The 18,182-nt window shown below is 38.1% G+C and overlaps 1 protein-coding gene across 1 annotated transcript; it reads left to right on the top strand.

The window, feature by feature from the left end:
* Positions 1-1,745: 1,745 nt before the first annotated feature.
* Positions 1,746-10,799, top strand: LOC140940076 (uncharacterized). Its single transcript, XM_073388959.1, has 10 exons — positions 1,746-2,049; positions 3,689-3,737; positions 4,672-4,749; positions 5,327-5,449; positions 6,004-6,098; positions 7,375-7,446; positions 8,263-8,317; positions 8,687-8,743; positions 9,496-9,621; positions 9,952-10,799. Exons 1-10 carry the CDS (start codon positions 1,765-1,767, stop codon positions 10,467-10,469), a joined length of 1,458 nt encoding a protein of 485 aa, XP_073245060.1. The 5' UTR covers positions 1,746-1,764; the 3' UTR covers positions 10,470-10,799.
* The last annotated feature ends 7,383 nt before the right edge of the window (positions 10,800-18,182 follow it).

The raw sequence follows: 18,182 nt of genomic DNA, 5'->3' as shown, positions 1-18,182 counted from the left end.
AGAAAGTGTGGTCTATTGCTTAAATATCTGAGTGAGAATAAATATTCTGAAAATAATTATTCATAAATAAGTAAGTTAAGTCATATCCATTCGCCTTTCGAAAAACAATTGCCTTTCTCTTTGCCGTGAGCAAAAAAGACGTTTCAAAACACAAATCTCAATTGACCTCCTTTGATCTCTCTCTTTTTGCCCTCAACTCGGAACAGTCTATTTAAACATCTCTGAAGTGATCACAAATATCCTGGTTAGACAAGAAAAAGCAAGGGAATACTGATTTTAATTAAAAAAACGAAAATAATTGGCACAGCCAACACATTTCCTAGGACATCCAATATTTCCCTAACCATAAACAGTCTTAGATGTTTCTGACTGAATCAAAACCAAGGTTCTTTGGCTAGGTTCGGAGCTAAGCTTTGGAATCCTATTTGCGATGAAATTCGTCAACTCCACAAGACAGCTTTATATCAGTGACATGTTACTTTCGTTATTAGAGGCTGAGGAGGATTATGATCAAGCGTCCATTCTGCTTCAAAAAATAGCGAACTATAAAGTTTAATTTATACAGTATAAACAGCTTAGTTTCGTTTCGCAAGTTACAAGTGGTTGATTTTGTAAATGTTATTTATTTACGTTTAAGCTTTATTTACTTATTTATATATATATTTTATTTATTTTTAATTTATCACTGACTGCTGTAGTGTACCCCTGTATCTACACCAGCCTCGACTAGCACCTGCTAATTGCGGGCGCAAATAGACTTCATGTAAATGTTAATTGTTAATAAATCTGTTCGTATAATCTGAGGATGGGTTCTATCTGGATATTGCACTACTCCAATTGACCTTCCTACCTAATTAGCTACCTAATTATCTTATTCCTACCTAGCTAGCTACCTACTTACAGTAAGTTACCTCCCTACTTACCTCCTACCTCCCTACCTACAATACGTTACCCACCTAACTAACTTCCTACCTATAGCTACCTACCTTCCTACCACCTACCTACTTACTAACCTACCCACCTATCTACCTGCCTACTTACCTACCTTACTAACTTCTCACCTACCTACCTAGTACCTTCCTACCACCTAACTACTTACTTACCTACCCACCTACCCATCTGCCTACTTACCAACCTACCTATCTGCCTACTGTAAGTTACCTACCTACTTATCTACCTACCTCCCTACATACAATACGTTACCTACCTACCTAACTTTCTACCTACCTATATCTACCTACCTTCCTACCACCTACCTACTTACTAACCTACCCACCTACCTACTTGCCTACTTACCTACCTACCTAACTTCCCACTTACCTACCTACTACCTTCCTACCACCAACCTACTTACTTACCTACCCACATACCTACCTGCCTACTTACCTACCTACCTATCTACCTACTGTAAGTTACCTACCTACTTATCTACCTGCTTTCCTACCTACCAATCAACCTACCTACCTACCTGCCTTCTTACCTGGTATACTTACGTACTTCCTGACAGACTGAGGTACTTACTTATATCGCTTGCTTACTAATTAATGTGCACTTAGTTATGTCTGGACGACAAAACTTGTATGCACTGGAAACACTGAATTGGCGAAGTGGATACGACATGGTAAAATGATCCGAGAACCTAAAAAGGGCCTTCTGTTGAAAGCCTCTCAGTGGGTTGTCTTGTTATACAAAATAAATAATTACTCAGAGATGACTCGCACCATTGAGCGGAAAATTAAACACAGACACATTCGTTAATTTTAAATGCAAAGTGGGCAACTGAATTTATCATGCTCGTTAAGGAGTCATTCGCCTCAGAGAAACTCACGCTACAAAATGCTTCGTTTGGTAGCAATGATTGAAACCAGTACTATTACAACACGAGAGCGATCTACGTTTGGCAAACGCAAGATCGTTTTGATCGTACTCTTAGCTTGGTTAATTGTGGTTTCAATCCAACCTTCTGAAACCTTTCCGCAAAAGACAGACTGTCTACGCTTGTGTCGCCTCACTCGAGAAGAAAGCTCCAAAACAAGGATGAGAGCACATGTAAGTAGGTGTTTTTTTGTGGGCACGATAACACCGTAAGAGCTCGACCAATTTGCTGATCAACATTCAACTTTCTGTTCCCAGTCCTTGCTTCGGGTAAACCCACGGAGCTTTATCGGAGTTTCAACCGACGAAAATCACGAGCCCAGCTATAAAACAAAGTTTCGGGAATGAGTTTGATTACGAAAGCTCAGCTTTGACTACAAAGAAAGCGCGGGTTCTAACGATATGAGCTGGTTTGCATATTTTGATTCGCAGGCCTATTCAGTTCAAACTTCTTCGGTCTTTCTTGTAACAGTACATACGTGATTCTAAATGGTAGATCAGTAAACTGCGAGAAATATGATTAGAGTCTGAAAACACGATTAAGATTTAACTTTTGGTGGATCAGGCGTAAGAAACTACAATTAGCTGAATTTTGAACGTCCTTAACAGTAAACATTAAGGAGGCGTTTATGCTGCATATACTAATGAGCTATTGAGTAGGTTTTTATAGCTGTCAGTCAAAACCCATTTGCTTTATTACAGGCCTTCCTTTCTGTCACGTCTCGGCTTCAGCGGTAGTTTTGAACTCGAATATACGTTTAAACTTATAAAAATAATAAATAATAAAAATTAGGCTATCGAAGCCGAAGCGAGGACGACGTGGTGGATGAATAAAGACCCCAGTTCGTGTCTGTTCGTGCTTTGGTTTTAATACTCCCATAATAAAAGAATTCCTTCGGTGTAATAATGCGTGAATGTCTTGCTTTTTCAAATGCCTTTTTGGAGATAACGATGGAGAACTTATATTGGAAACATTTTTACGTTAACCCGTGAGAACTCAAGTTTAATATCTGTGATGCAAAGTTTACTCGCACTTTAGTCCGTTGGGTAGGTTGTCTTGTTTACAACATTGGCCCATCACCTGCCGGCAATTAATTGGTTATAACCGAACGGCTCTGTTGCGACTCATTGCACTGTATCGAAATATGTTATAAGAATCCAATTTTTTGGTATCAAATTTTTCTATTGTAGCTAAAATTTCATTACTTGGAGAAGGTGAAAACAAGTCCCTAAAAGAATCCGTCCAGAAACTAGTAACTTAACTCGCATCCTTGCTCTGTGGAAAGGAGATAAGAAAAGCTTGCAAAATTACCTGGTGACGTCATTTTCATAAATGTTCCGCCGTTTTCCAAGAACTAGAAGATGTTGTGATATCACCTTTGTTAGTTTATTTAATGAACGTCTCTTAGGCCGGGTTTTAGAAAAAATACACTTTACTGCATGTCTTGTTATTTGTCTTTCTTTCTTTCTTATGTTTCGTCGCGCTTATTGACTCAGTTTGTGACAAATATAGCTGCCCACATCCGTAAAACAAGTTCTAGTTCTCATAAAAAGAAATCGAAACTTCATACTTCTCTCTATTTTGGTGTCCCCAAATTAGTAAGGGATTCTTTTTTCCCTGGCTAGACGGCTTTGACACTTTAATAAAGTTTCTATCTATCTATCTATCTCTAACTATTCAAACTGACATTCTATGATAATGCGCTCTTTCCTTTTAAGTAAGTGCTTAACGAGCAACTCACAGTGAGGTTCGTGACTCTTTCTTTTCTTTGTCACTGACATCAATTTTTTGTGGTTTAATTCTGCTCTGCAGATTTCTCGTAAATTGCTCTTCTGTCCCGACTGTCTGAAAGGAAGCAAAGGTAATTTGACATAATCTGCAGCATGGTTCCCTTAATGATCATTATTCCTCAATACTTCTGAGGCTCAATATAGGGTAGCAGGCTGGAGCATATTCCTTTTTGTTCCTCAGGCTATTTATCAATTACATAATATCATGCATAATAAAAATAATACCAATAATAACAATAATAATAATAATAATAATAATAATAATAATAATAATAATAATAAAAACTGGATCGAAGGAGTGTATTTCAATCCAACTGGAATTTTGTAGAATCAGGACCTTGTTAATTCATAAGAGGGGGAGGATAAAAGGTCATGATTTTACAGTAATTATGGGCTCGGTCCGTCCGAAATATCGGGAAACCTCAAGGATCGCTTTTGCCTTTACTGTTTTGTTAATTTAGTAATGTTTATATTCTCAACCGTGAACGCATGCGTAGTACGCGTACTCGACATAATTGCCCTATAGATAGCTTGAGAAAAACAGCCGACCTTTTGCAACGCCACCAACGGTTCTACGTGGAATGACGTCTGAGGAAAGCGGGCACAAATTCCATACTGATGACTTGTCACTACCCTGATCTGGGAAGTGTGTCTGATTGACTGACTGATTGATTAATTGACTGATTGATTGACTGATTGAAGCTTCATCCATTCAGAAGTACCGTTGTTTGGGGCGCATAATGTCGGCTAGGTATATTTGACTACGCCATCGCGTTTTTGAAACGTATTGTAAGTAACTGAAAATATAATTGACCAGCTCTATCAGTTCTTCATAAAAGCTGATTGGAATATTTGAACTGCAGATTCAAAATCTATAAGAAGAAAGACTGCCGGGGTCTTTCTTCTCTTAATCTATTCACTATGAAAGATGAAATACTTTGAAATCACTTTTACTACAACCACCATATCTCTTATATTAATCAAAATTATCTTTTCTCTTAACAGATCATCATGATTTAATCAAAAAAAGCGTCATTTATAAACAACGCAAAAGAAAATCCATCCAGGGACCACAATCTTCTGGTAGGTTCTTATCATTGCTTCAGGTACTTTAATTTTCGATTGGAAATGGGATCTCAAATTCTAAGTATTGTTTCTTTGCTGCTCACTACACCTCAACTTGACTTGAAATAAATGCTCAATCCAATCGGCATTTGAATGCATTAGGCTAAAGGGTTATACAATTCCAAGGTGTTACTTTCTTCGTTCTCACTTTTTTCTGCTGGGAACCTTGCTCTCACCAGAATAATACGCGTACTTGTCCTTGGAAAATAATCATTTCTTAAGTTCAATGAATTAACAGAAAATGGATCGAACTTTATTCAACGAATGTCGTTGTTTTGACATTTAGTTACACGACCAGAAAGAAAAAAAAGTGGTTACCCTTGTGGTAGATCAAGTACCTTCCTACTTCTTAGAAGGCAAAAATCTTTTGTTGAGCAATTGAAAATTTCCGTGAAAATATTATGACTTACTCCGACGATCGATGACTATGAATGATCGAGGAAGAGGGATTTTGAACGGCATCATCAGAAAGTCTTAGAAGTAGGGTAAGAATTGATTTAATAATGCTGGAATTGTGGCTGAAAATGTGTTTCAGAATGTCCCCTAAACTCACCAACGGCACCACTTCCGGACTGGACACCAGAAGTAAACGTATCGTTTGGACAATACGTTGACTCTGAGCAATGGTACATTAACTGCTCATGGACGTCTATGAAAGGTAAGAAAATCCCATTGAAGACTTTCTGTGATGTAGATATGAATGATTGACAAATGAAATAGAAACCTATAATGAACTTAATGCAAGTAGACACTAGCTTGCGAAGGAGGGCTAGGGAGAAAGGGATGCGAATAAAAAAGGTCATAAAACCCCTTGAATAAGCGGCTTCTTTACTCCTGCCCAGCCCCAAACGACAATACCAGGACTAAAAACCATGCAAGCCGGATATGGAGATGCTTGATCTGCTCATCCGCATGGAACTCAAAATGCCTTTGGCAGTGCCGGATCCAGACCTTGACATACGAAGGGGGCCCTGTGTCATCCAGACCCTGAGATAAGCGGGGAGCCCGGTCTCCAAAAAATTTTTTTCGACCCTTCGGGCCTGAGTTTGGTCTAAAAATAAGGAGGGAGGCAGCGGGCCCCCCGGGCTCCTGTGATGGATCCGCCACTGCTTTCAATTGGGTAAGTACATGCCTTGACGAGTCTTATGACTCTTGACTCATAATCACTATCCAACATTAATCTCACCTTCCAAATTGCTTTATACCTTCCAGATCCTCATAGCCAACGAAATGGCATCTTGATTCTCCTTGAGATCAATGATGGAGATTCTATCATCAAGCCAGTTGTTTGCTTTAGATTGTCTAAGGTAAGGAAATTAAGGAGCTCACTCATTTATTCGCGTTCAGGGCGTGCGTCTCTACATAAAACAAAAAACGGAAAGAAAGAAAGAAAGAAAGAAAGAAAGAAAGAAAGCGCAATTGAACTACTTTATTTCAAACAAACAAACAAACAAAAAGATTATGCTGTCATTTAAACAAAGGCCAGGCCAAAATAGTTCAGTACCAAGACTCGCCATGGCTGGAAAATTTCAACGGTGATTATTATAGGTAATAGCATGATTTGTAGTGATATTTGGCATAAATACCACGAGTGATATTTCAAAATTGTTATACGTAATTTCACGAGCCGTTAGGCAAGAGAAATTTGAGACAATTTTGAAATATCACGAGTGGTATTTATGCCAAATATCACGTACAATGCTACTAATTGTTTATACTACTACCCGTAGAAGGTTTGGTAATTTTCATATGTAGGTATTTCAGATTAAGCTGAAATACCACTGCTCTAAGCCAATCAAATTGCAGAAATTTCTCATGTAGTAGTATAACTTTGATAATTACTTAATTTCAAGTTTTCTTTTAAAATTCACCAAGATGCATATTGGGCGATTCGGTTTAAATCGTCCAATCGGTTTGTGCAGTATCCTGATTCTTTTTACAGGTCATACTGTACAATGTGATTTGACGACGTAAAGTAAATGCAGACAGGTCGAATTCTACGGACTGTCTCGTAATTTCTGCTAACTAAATAATTGCTTTATGTTACAGTCATCACGTTTTTATTCTTACTAGCAGATTGTACCGGATTTGGCGAATTCGTTATAGTTTGCTCCAAATTTCTAGTGATTCTTGCTAAAAAAAACTCTTTTTAGTGGTTTTCTTGTAAATTAAGTACTTTTGCAAAATGAAGTTGTAGAAATTTTGTATTCCACTTTTCTCTCAGGCGACTTCACGCTAGAACACGTTTCAAATAAGCTAACAATTTGTGCGCGTCCTTTTGATTGATTGATTTTTTAAAAAAAAAGTGCATTACCAAGAGATAATTGGACTCGTTTTGGAATTGATGTTTTTCTCTCTTTAGACCAGGTGTATAGTAAAAAGAAAAAAAAGCATTCTACAGGGAGCCCTTTTAACACGAGCACGGAGTTAATACTTTTAACAAGAAGTTAAAATTATGGCAGATGGGTATCTCAATACATTGAAAGTACGATTGATTATTTGACGAAGTAGCAAGGGTAATAATCAGCCTAAAAATAAATATGCATTTTGATTTTAGCTAACACTGAAGCTCATTTGTTTCAGGCAGCCACATTTTTCCGCATTGACATCTCCTCACGATATAACTATAGTCGTGGGGATCCAGTTTATCTAAAGGCAAGTAGAATTACGTTAACTTTACACTAAGTGTTTTCCTTCGCCGTTATTATTTATATTCGCATGAGGTTATTATAGCAAAAGCCAATCATCATGGTATACATATATATATACATTAAAAAAAAAAACCTTGCATACGTCTATTCAAAGCATTCAAAAACAAAGATAAATATATACAAAAAATGCTTTGAAAAGGGAGTTTAATAAGGGGTTGGCCCTATGAAAAAAACTTCCTAAAGAAAACCTTAAAAACATTCTATAAATATTAAAATGTAATGTTAAAAATTTACATCCAAAAAGTTAGTTAAAAATATAACCAGTAAAACCAAAATTAGTAAAAAAAGTTAAAAATATAACCTTTGAGAGGAGAAGGAGGGGGCAGAGGAATTTCGGCTAAACATGGTAAAAATGAGCTGAGGCCATCTTTGAAGTGATCCCCGTTCCCAACTGTGGAAACTTTTCGTGATTTCTGCTCCCATTGAGTTCCTTAAAATTCTTCAAAAAAACAAAAAATAAAAAAATAAACATAAAGATAGTAGTTCTCTTGGAATAATAAGTCATCATGTTGAAAATTAAACAGGAATGTTTTCCTCCTAAATAGTCATATATAAATTCTTTACCTTAACTCACCCGGGCCCAGTCTGGGAATCGTATATATCGATGCGGTATGTTTGAATTCCATTGCATATAATCGACAGTGGATGTGAAACAATAGAAAAAAAGGAGTACTTTTATGGTGATGAAATTTTGATTATTTTGATTCCAGTATTTACTGAGGTGTAATTGAATTTATTTTGCTTACTTCCGCCTTTCTAGGTTATTGGTGTTCCTTTCGCAGATGAAACTCTATCACGTTATACGCCATATCCTCGTAAGTTAACTTGCAATTTGAAAAGTTAAGTTTTACTATAACAATTTTTCAAAATCCAGACTTAATTACATAGTTTATGATCTACCCCGTTCTACACCACATTCCTGTAAGTTATGTACGTGTAATTCAGAATTTTAAGTTTTGCTGTAAATTAAGGTTTAAAAATTTATTCATTTTTGATTTCCGAATACGTGGTTTCTTGAACGATGATAATTATTCTAACTTACAGTTTTTCCTTTCCATTCTTAGAGCTTTCAGCGCTGATGAAAAAGCGACTATTATGTTGGCGCTATATTAAGTATTAAAATTATCATAATCACTATCAATATTATTATTATTTCTACTACTACTATTGTTATTATTTCATAGCGACTACGGAATCGACTACACCATTTGTACCCCCTTGTACAACAACAAGTGCAAATGGTGAGTATCAACTATATTACTAATGACTACTTTTTGTAAATATTTCTTTGCCACCCTAAAATCATTTTTTTTAAGAAGCCATATATTTGACCCTTGACGTGTAATCTTCCCTTAAGTTACCACAGAAACCACATCTACGTAATTGTTAGATGCCCATATAAATTAACTAGTAAAACTGGAGCAGATACTAAATACCAATAGACACCGCTCTTACTGCCAGTTTGACTCAGATCTCTAATATCATCAGAAAGGCTTACGCTCATGATCAGCTGCTTGGGATACTATAAATCTAAAATTGCAGGTAAATACCATTTTTAATAGTGCTTGCACAGAGCTAAGGTGAGGATTTCGTTATCCATTTCAGGCTCATTTGAAGGAGAGTAGGTGATGGGTTTTCGAAACAACCATAACTCCCAAACAAAATCGCGAGTCTTAAGAGTGCACGCATTTTCTTTCGAAGGATGTTATTTACACGTTTTACTCACTGCAACTAATGTCTTGAACTTCCAGTTACCAATACTAAATCTTCTCTCAGATGGACACTCAACGGACGAAACGGTATTTTGTATGAAATCGTTTTTTTTTTTAAGCAATTGGCTGCATCACTAATAACAAAGCTAATTCTAAAAAAATTACTTTACATTAGTATCGAGCAAATTAATGAAATTAAAAATGACTTGCAGACAAATATTAATCGGATAAATTGAAAATTAATAATTTGCAAAAAATAGGTACTTTTTATTTCTCACAAGGTTCCAGTAACAAAGATGCCTATGCAGTTTCCATATCCGTTGGCATCCTGGTTGGCCTTGCTCTAGTTGCTGGTTTGTTGGTGTACTTCTTTCGACCAATAAAGCTGAACATTGAGTTGCCTGCAGGTTTGTTTTTTTAGGTTTATGTTACGGAATGCAGTCTACTATCATTACAGTGTAACCGAAAATTAAAAGATTTAGTGGTCGCTTATAGCAGGTGGCACCCTCGGGGACCCAGGGGCGGTCAGTAGGGTCGGCATAAACGGCAGTGAAGGCCAATCAGAGACATTAGAATTCAAATGGGTCATGGAACTGGTTCGTTAAGGGTAGCATCCCAGGGGCTCTCTCGCCCACTCTTAAAGACTTTCGCCCGACCCATGAGCAGGTGGTCGCTTACGAAAGGTAGTCGCAGTAGACGTTCGACTGCATTATTATTAATTTACCTTCTCTTCGTAGGTATCAAATACCACGCGTTTATAGCGTACAGTAACGAGGATAAGCCATGGGCCGAAAAGATCCTAAAACTACTGGAGGGAAAATACCATTTAAAGTGCTGTATACACTATAGAGACTTTCCAGTTGGGAGAAATTTTCAAGACAGTATGGCCGCCAGTGTTTACCAAAGCCACAAAGTCATAGTCCTATTTTCAAACAATTTTGTGCAAAGCGAATACTGTAAATATGAATTAGATGTAGCAATAGGTCGACAGGTACACAATCGCGATCTCTGTTTGGTTGTTATAAGAATTGATGGAGTCGACTTTACCCATCTTCCTTCAGAACTCAGGGAAAGAAGCGTGATAGACTACAATGATATTTTGCAAAGACCACTTTGGAAGAAGAATCTACTTGAGTTTTTCAAATCACCACTTCACGCCGAAAGTCACTCTGACAATGGGGAAAATGGGAGTGATACAACGGCAAGGGTTAACAGTACTACTGGCGACAATTCAGATTCGCCCTTAATAGTGTAGTTTAGAAACAATCTTTGTTGAATGCAACACAACACAAACTTCAATTAGCTGATAGAGTAAGTTTCATACTTCCAGCAAAGAGGAGGAAAGCATATCCTGAAAATGTCAAATAGGTAGACTCCTGAAGACCTTCCAATTCAATATTTTGACCGCAAATTCAAACTTGAGGAAAAAAGCAAGCTCTGAACTTTGCTAAAGTCAGTAATGCTTCCAGTAAGTGACGGGAGGATGCAAAGCGGATTTGGATTGCATCAGTGGAAACAGTCTGTAAAATCACATAATAATTTACTTAACGAATAAAGCTTCAGATTGGTGGGTGTGGCAACGAAACAGCCTTTTCACAACCCTGCAAGCAGAACCTCCTTTCGTCTTCTTTTTGATCGAGGAGAAGAAAATTAGGAAGCTCTTTCGGAATCCCGTCGAGCCTTAACCTTTGGACAGGTCAATCTTGTTATCTCTGTAATCAAACTAGTTTTTCGAATACCAGCATCCGTTTATTGATAAGCCGATAGTCATAAGTGAGCCCGCTGAACCGACTGTATCCTGCTTGCAGCAAGCGGCGCCTACTCAACAAAGATCTCATTCATGCAGAGTCTTTACCGAGTACTCCTAAATCTAGCAAGCGAAAGAAATTAGGCTCTCCAGGCAAGGTGCGATTGTTCGATCTGATCCCATGAAAAAGTACTTTGATGCGGTAAATTTCCTTCCTTTCACTTCCTTAACTGAACATAAATACTTAAGAGCGGATGTCTGTAAATATCGACCAGAGGTGGGAAAAATAAAATTTTTGAAAAATCTCAAAAAAATTATGTAGACTACCCTAGGTATTCTAGTTATGAAAATATAAATTTTAGTTTCATTGGATAAATATTTTGGCGATACGGCGAATGCCAATTTCGGGCGATTGACGGCCTCCTCTAGACCGCTTTTTCGGGCCCCTTGACCGGGCTACAAAAAGACCACGATTTCAATCGAATTCAAATATCATTCAACCCGATAAGTTTATTACCGTCTTAAAAGGGTTTTAAGACACATTTTGAGTGGTCATGTTCGTGAATTGATTGCAACTGGAATATTTTATGAATTTTTAAATATTTACAAAATTTTAAAGATTTTACGCGAGCAAAATATTGTCAAATTTCAAAGGCCTAAAATCACATCCGATACATGATTTTAAACAGAAAAAGACATTCCACATTAAAAAGCAATCTCTAAGCTTTCAAAATATGCTTTCAAAACCCTGGGCAACATATGAAATGAATTTTTGGGAACGCAAAGTTTACGGAGCATTTAAGTGTAATTTGACCTTTCTGACTTGACAGATAAGAGGTTCGGCACGACACAAATCAATCGTCCAACCAATGTTGCGGCCAAAATACGTTTAATTTAAGCAATCTCAAGTCCCACAGTGATACATAGATGTTTTATATACATTAGGTGGAAAGTTTCATGCCGTTTTTTCAGCCGTGATTGAAGAACTGTTATCCTGGCCTTCAGGATTTGAACTCGCCTCGCCAATGTAAACATTTGGGTCAATGCAAGTTCTTACTTAGTATCACGAAACAGCAAAGTTTTCAAAATCTACACCTAACATATATCTATCCTTTCTAGTATATAATCAGGTCTACAATTTGTTTGTTTGTACCTTGTGTCCTTGTTTGACTTCATTTCTGCAATGAAACTGAGACAAACCACAGCAAAATTCCCGCTCGCTCGACATGTCACGTGTTACATGAAAGAGCCGTTTTAGACTCGATTGCGTTACGTAAACATGACACACAGTGATTATTTCTGATTGTATGAAAAACTATTCCATCCCTAACCTACATGTTATAGGTATGCTATTGAATGAGCAGACAGTCTCATTTGTTTTCTTACCATGCAGTTTTAGCGATCATAGGCTTGTGATCCCCGAGCGTGTCTATCAAACCACGATATGTAAATAACGTGTTCTTTCTTGTTGTTTGTTGATAGATCTGTCAGCTTAGGAAATCACCTAATACGTTTCGCAGTTATTCTGCAACACGCTATTATGGCATATCATGTACAAAGAGTTTATAATTACAAGTAAAAAAGCACGAGCGAGAAAATCTTGCTACCGTTGTATCTTGCGCTTGCGACACCAATTCCTTGATATTGCACTCTCGGCGTAAGCTAGTACCCTTGTACTTACTGTACGACGATATTTACAGCGTGCGAATATGGAGGACTAGTTTTAGGCGATTTTGGTACAAGTACCAAATACATGTACACGAGCACAGAGCACAGGTGCGCTTCAGGAGTGCAACACTGCCGGCAGGCTAGGTACGTTTTAAATCTTACTTTAAGCTGTCCAGCAATTGCACATAAGGCATACCTATTATCTCCAAAGTTGATTTATCTGCAGTGGGTTCAAAAGCGTGGGAAGGTTGTTTGTAAGCTAGAGCTATAAATGTATTTCACTCTATAATGCGTTTCTGACTATTATCATTATTATTATTATTATTATTATTATCGTTATTATTGTATTTCAACACAAGCAATCAGCGAGGGTGGCAGAGTTAATTTAGTGCGCGGCCTTCGGTGCGCGAGGTCACATCCTTGTTTCAATTTCTCTCCTTTCTGTGTGGCTTTGACTACAATAGAGTGTTTTCACTCACGTGGCCAGCATCTATGCAAATTTATTGGAACAAAAGAAAGCGTTTGCATAAGAAAAGAGTTCAACTCCCACAGGATTAGTTTGGGACACCAACATGGCCGCTATTTCATTGTTTTGGGACACCAATATGGCCGCCGTGACGTCATGTGAAAACACTCTATAGATTTAAATGCCCTTAAAACGGAGCATTGATGGAGAGAGAGGGGGGGGGGGGGGGGTAAAATGAGTGGACCGTCGACCTCAAGTTTATCAGTTATTACTGTCACAACCTTTTTTTAGCAATTATAAAGCGGGCGCTGTTTGGCTTAGCCTGCGTGGCATGCTTGGCCGTGCAAGGGGAACACGCGAAGGGGAGAGGAGGACTCCTCTTCTTTTCTCTCATCGTACGTCTTCGACATTTCTTCTTTTGTCCCCCCCCCCCCCCCCCCCCCAAAAAAAAAAAAAAAAAATGGCGTCTGCTACTCAGTCTATTATTGGCTACGGTGAGGGGACCTACTGTTTAGAGTTTATGCGCGTGTCAAAACAAAGGAATGAACCTGCCGGAGACGGACCAGGGGCTGGGGTTCGTTCGTGTTACACTGGTTCTTCTATAATGAGTTCGAAGATGTACAAGAGAAGGCACCTACGAGAGTTCCAAACCATGATAAGCTCGTCGATGCGCAAACTACATTATGGGCATCTTTGACAATACGGCGAACCAACGTGCACCTGAACAGTTGCAGTTTAACGATTGCACACGCCCTTCTCCCAGGATATGACTGTAGTCTTCTCTGTTTTGGCGCATGCCAGTCAGATGGCATGCTGCAGAATTGTCTGTAAAGTGGCGCTCAACCGATCGGTCGCTCTCTTTTGTGCGCACTTTATTACTTGAACCACGCTAGTCACCCCACCCACCCTTCCAACGGTCCATTTTTGTACGCTGTATCGCCGCACATAAGCGAGCGGAATTGTACTAGCTGGCAATGATGCTTCCTTATTTTCAGCTCTAGAGTATACTGCCAACAACTGGCCGAAATACTGCCAACAACCAAAAAGAACAGCGCAAACAATATTTGACCCTGGGCCCGGCCCAAGGCGGGGGTTTGTCGAGGAGGGGAGAGTTAAAGTTACCGAGATGATAAAGGTATTTCTTTTTTGTTTTGATATTTTTCATTAGGGGATTTCTTTGGCAATAGGAAAATTTGGCAAATATGTAAAAATACATATATAGACGTTTTTTGCTACCTTGATTTAAGTAGGATTCTCAAGGGAAATTCAAAACAATCTGACTGGTGGAGTACTGCGCCGGTACAATGCTGGCCGCGCAGTTCAGACTGTCGGATGAAAAAAGATTAATTCAGCAGATGGTACGATGAATAAAGCAACAACAAACAGTTACTTTCCATTTTTTGGCGTGCCATATCATTTAATCCTTCACGGAAAAATTTCACGGCGCGGAAATTACTTGGAATCGTTTCTTTTTGGGGGGGGGGCGGTGGGTGAGTTGGGAGGCGGTGCGGGTGTAATTTTCGGTCCCAGGATTTTTTTTGGTTTCGTCGGGAAACCGACAAGTCTGTGCTGATAAAACTGAATGGTAAAAAAAATGAGATTGTCTGCACATTCAATAATACCTATAACAAGTAGGTTAGAGATGGAATTTTTTTTTCACACAATCAGAAATAATCACTGTGTCATGTTTTACGTAACGCAATCGAGTCTAAAACGGCTCTTTCACGTGGCACGTGACATGTCGAGCGAGCGGGAATTTTGCTGTGGTTTGTCTCAGTTTCATTGCAGAAATGAAGTCAAACAAGGACACATTAGGTACAAACAAACAAATTGTAGACCTAATTATATACTAGAAAAGATAGATAATTGGTGCAGATTTTGAAAACTTTGCTGTTTCGTGCTAAGATCTTCAATTGACCCAAATGTTTACATTGGCGAGGCGAGTTCTAATAATGCACCTGAAGGCCAGGATAAGAGTTCTTCATTCACGGCTGAAAAAAACGGTATGAAACTTTCCACCTAAAGTATATAAAACATCTATGTATCACTGTGGGACTTGAGATTGCTTAAATTAAACGTATTTTGGCTGAAACATTTGTTGGAGGATTGATTTGTGTCGCTCCGAACCTCTTATCTGTGAAGTCAGAAAGGTCAAATTACACTTAAATGCTCCGTAAACTTTGCGTTCCCAAAAATTTATTTCGTATGTTGCCCAGAGTTTTGAAAGCATATTTTGAAAGCTTAGAGATTGCTTTTTAATGTGGAATGTCTTTTTCTGTTTAAAATCATGTATCGGATGTGATTTTAGGCCTTTGAAATTTGACAATATTTTGCTCGCGTAAAATCTTTAAAATTTTGTAAATATTTAAAAATTCATAAAATATTCCAGTTGCAATCAATTCAAGAACATGACCACTCAAAATGTGTCTTAAAACCCGTTTAATACGATAAGAAGCTTTTTAGGTTGCATGATACTTGAATTCGATTAAAATCGTGGTCTTTTTGTAGCCCGGTCTAGAGGCCCGAAAAAGCGGTCTGGAGGAGGCCGTCAATCGCCCGAAATTGGCATTCGCCGTATCGCCAAAATATTTATCCAATGAAACTAAAATTTATATTTTCATAACTAGAATACCTAGGGTAGTCTACATAATTTTTTTGAGATTTTTCAAAAATTTTATTTTTCCCACCTCTGGTCGATATTTACAGACATCCGCTCTTAATACCAATTTTCAGTTGGAGAATATCAAGCTTGTTAACCTCAATATCACGAACAATACCGCATTCCCTACTTACGTTATAGCAAAATACTTGGAAAAAAACCTCGTTGTAGCGAACGCACTTGGCCACTACCCTTGGCCCTTCATTAAATCGAGGTCCCACTGCCCTCAAAACTTAAACGTGTTTGCAACTTAAAGAAGTAACTGACTAGTAAGACGTAAGGCTTAATTAATCATTAAGAACTCATCCAGCAAATCAGAAGACAGTAATATCCTGTGAAGCAGAATTTTTTCAGTTTGAGGCCATTTTTAACGGCTAGGAAAAATATAAGGTACCTCTATTTAGTTTTATTAATTTATATCTGAGTGAGAATAAATATTCTGAAAATAATTATTCATAAGTAAGTTATGTTATATCCATTCGCCTGTCGAAAAACAATTGCCTTAAATCTCTTTGCCGTGAGCAAAAAAGACGTTTCAAAACACAAATCTCAATTGACCTCCTTTGATCTCTCTCTTTTTGCCCTCAACTCGGAACAGTCTATTTAAACATCTCTGAAGTGATCACAACTATCATGGTTAGACAAGAAAAAGCAAGGGAATACCGATTTTAATTTTAAAAAAAAACGAAAATGATTGGCACAGCCAACACATTTCCTAGGACATCCAATATTTCCCTAACCATAAACAGTCTTACATGTTTCTGACTGAATCAAAACCAAGGTTCTTTGGCTAGGTTCGGAGCTAAGCTTTGGAACTCTATTCGCGATGAAATTCGTCAACTCCACAAGACAGCTTTATATCAGTGACATGTTAATTTCGTTATTAGAGGCTGAGAAGGATTATGATCAAGCGCCCATTCTGCTTCAAAAAATAGCGAACTATAAAGTTTAATTTATACAGTATAGACAGCTTAGTTTCGTTTCGCAAGTTACAAGTGGTTGATTTTGTAAATGTTATTTATTTACGTTTAAGCTTTATTTACTTATTTATATATATATTTTATTTATTTTTAATTTATCACTGACTGCTGTAGTGTACCCCTGTATCTACGCCAGCCTCGACTAGCACCTGCTAATTGCGGGCGGAAATAGACTTCATGTAAATGTTAATTGTTAATAACAATGTGAAATAAGGTATAACCGAAAACAGTGTTTAATGCGTTCGTAGCTTTTATGGTCCGCCGTTTATATTTATGCGGTATCGTTAGTGGTTAAACCACACAAACTACGCAAACCGCAGCCAAAATAGGAAAAAATGCACAATCACGACAGCTTTTCATCTTCATGCTTGTGGAAAACCTTCGCTCGCTTTTTTGCTCTTTTTTTTATTTTCCCAGTACATTCCTGATTCTGTAGCATGCTTCACCCGAGCCTAGAGGTATATCGTGTAGTGGGTTATGCCATCCACCTTTTAAACAGCTGAGACCTGATTTATTGTGTGTGTGGGAAACAAGTAGTACCACGATGATAGGAGAAAACTATGATATTGCAAATTGTACACTGGCTTGCGTCTTAATAGGGCCATTTATACGAGGAAAAATAAGACGCGTCTTAAATAAGACGCGAACTTTCCGTATAAACGGCACATTTCGTCTAAAATAAGACGTGGCTTAGCTAAGACGCGTCTTATTTTAGAACAGCCCTTAACACCTGTTCTTAGATAAGACGCGTCTTAGCTAAGACGAGAAAAACGTCGTATAAATGACCTTCGCGTCTTAAATAAGACGCGCACGCATAGTACGCACGTGTTAATTTTTGGCGCGCCACGTTGGATTGCCGTTGCTACGGGCAACATTCGCATGAAAACGAGTCAAGAACAGAAATAAGACGCGAACCATTTATACGAGCTGTTCTCGTCTTAGATAAGACATGCTCGTTTAAATGGTCCAGTTCTCGTATGCAAGACGCGTCTTATTTTTCCTCGTATAAATGGCCCTAATGAGTCACAAGGCAGTTGTTGTTGCTTTTTTGTTGTCAGAATCGTACGTCAAAATCATATCTACGGTTTTTAAAGCCTGGGGTTCGATATGATCGTCCGGATCGTCCCGATCGCCCCAGTCGTTTCAACATATTTTTTGAGACGATACGGACGACTGGGGCGATTGGTAATTTCCATATGATCGTCTCGATCGCCTCAAAGGCAAGAGACGCGGGGTCGTCAGCGTTGTCTCTGGGTCAGATAATAGAATTTTTACGCGTGTTTTGCAAGCAAGCCACATAAATGGATGATTTTTATTTGTAAAGCGAACCTCGTACCTTGGTATCTGCTTTTTCTCTTGATTTTGCGGCATTGAGAAGCTAGAAAAGTTCCCCGAAGAAATAGTATCTCTTCGAAAACTTGATGTCACGGACTTTCTCTAATTTCAAA

Source organism: Porites lutea, chromosome 6 (assembly GCF_958299795.1).
Source record: "Porites lutea chromosome 6, jaPorLute2.1, whole genome shotgun sequence".
Taxonomy (NCBI): domain Eukaryota; kingdom Metazoa; phylum Cnidaria; class Anthozoa; order Scleractinia; family Poritidae; genus Porites; species Porites lutea.
This window is presented reverse-complemented; position numbering and strand designations above follow the sequence as displayed.

Bases quoted from the DNA above. Each gene is read 5' to 3' on its own strand.
- LOC140940076 (XM_073388959.1), top strand. From the start codon at position 1,765: ATGCAAAGTGGGCAACTGAATTTATCATGCTCGTTAAGGAGTCATTCG. The intron at 6,099-7,374 runs GTAAGGAAATTA...CATTTGTTTCAG, and splicing joins TTTGCTTTAGATTGTCTAAG to GCAGCCACATTTTTCCGCAT. The intron at 8,318-8,686 runs GTAAGTTAACTT...ATTATTTCATAG, and splicing joins ACGTTATACGCCATATCCTC to CGACTACGGAATCGACTACA.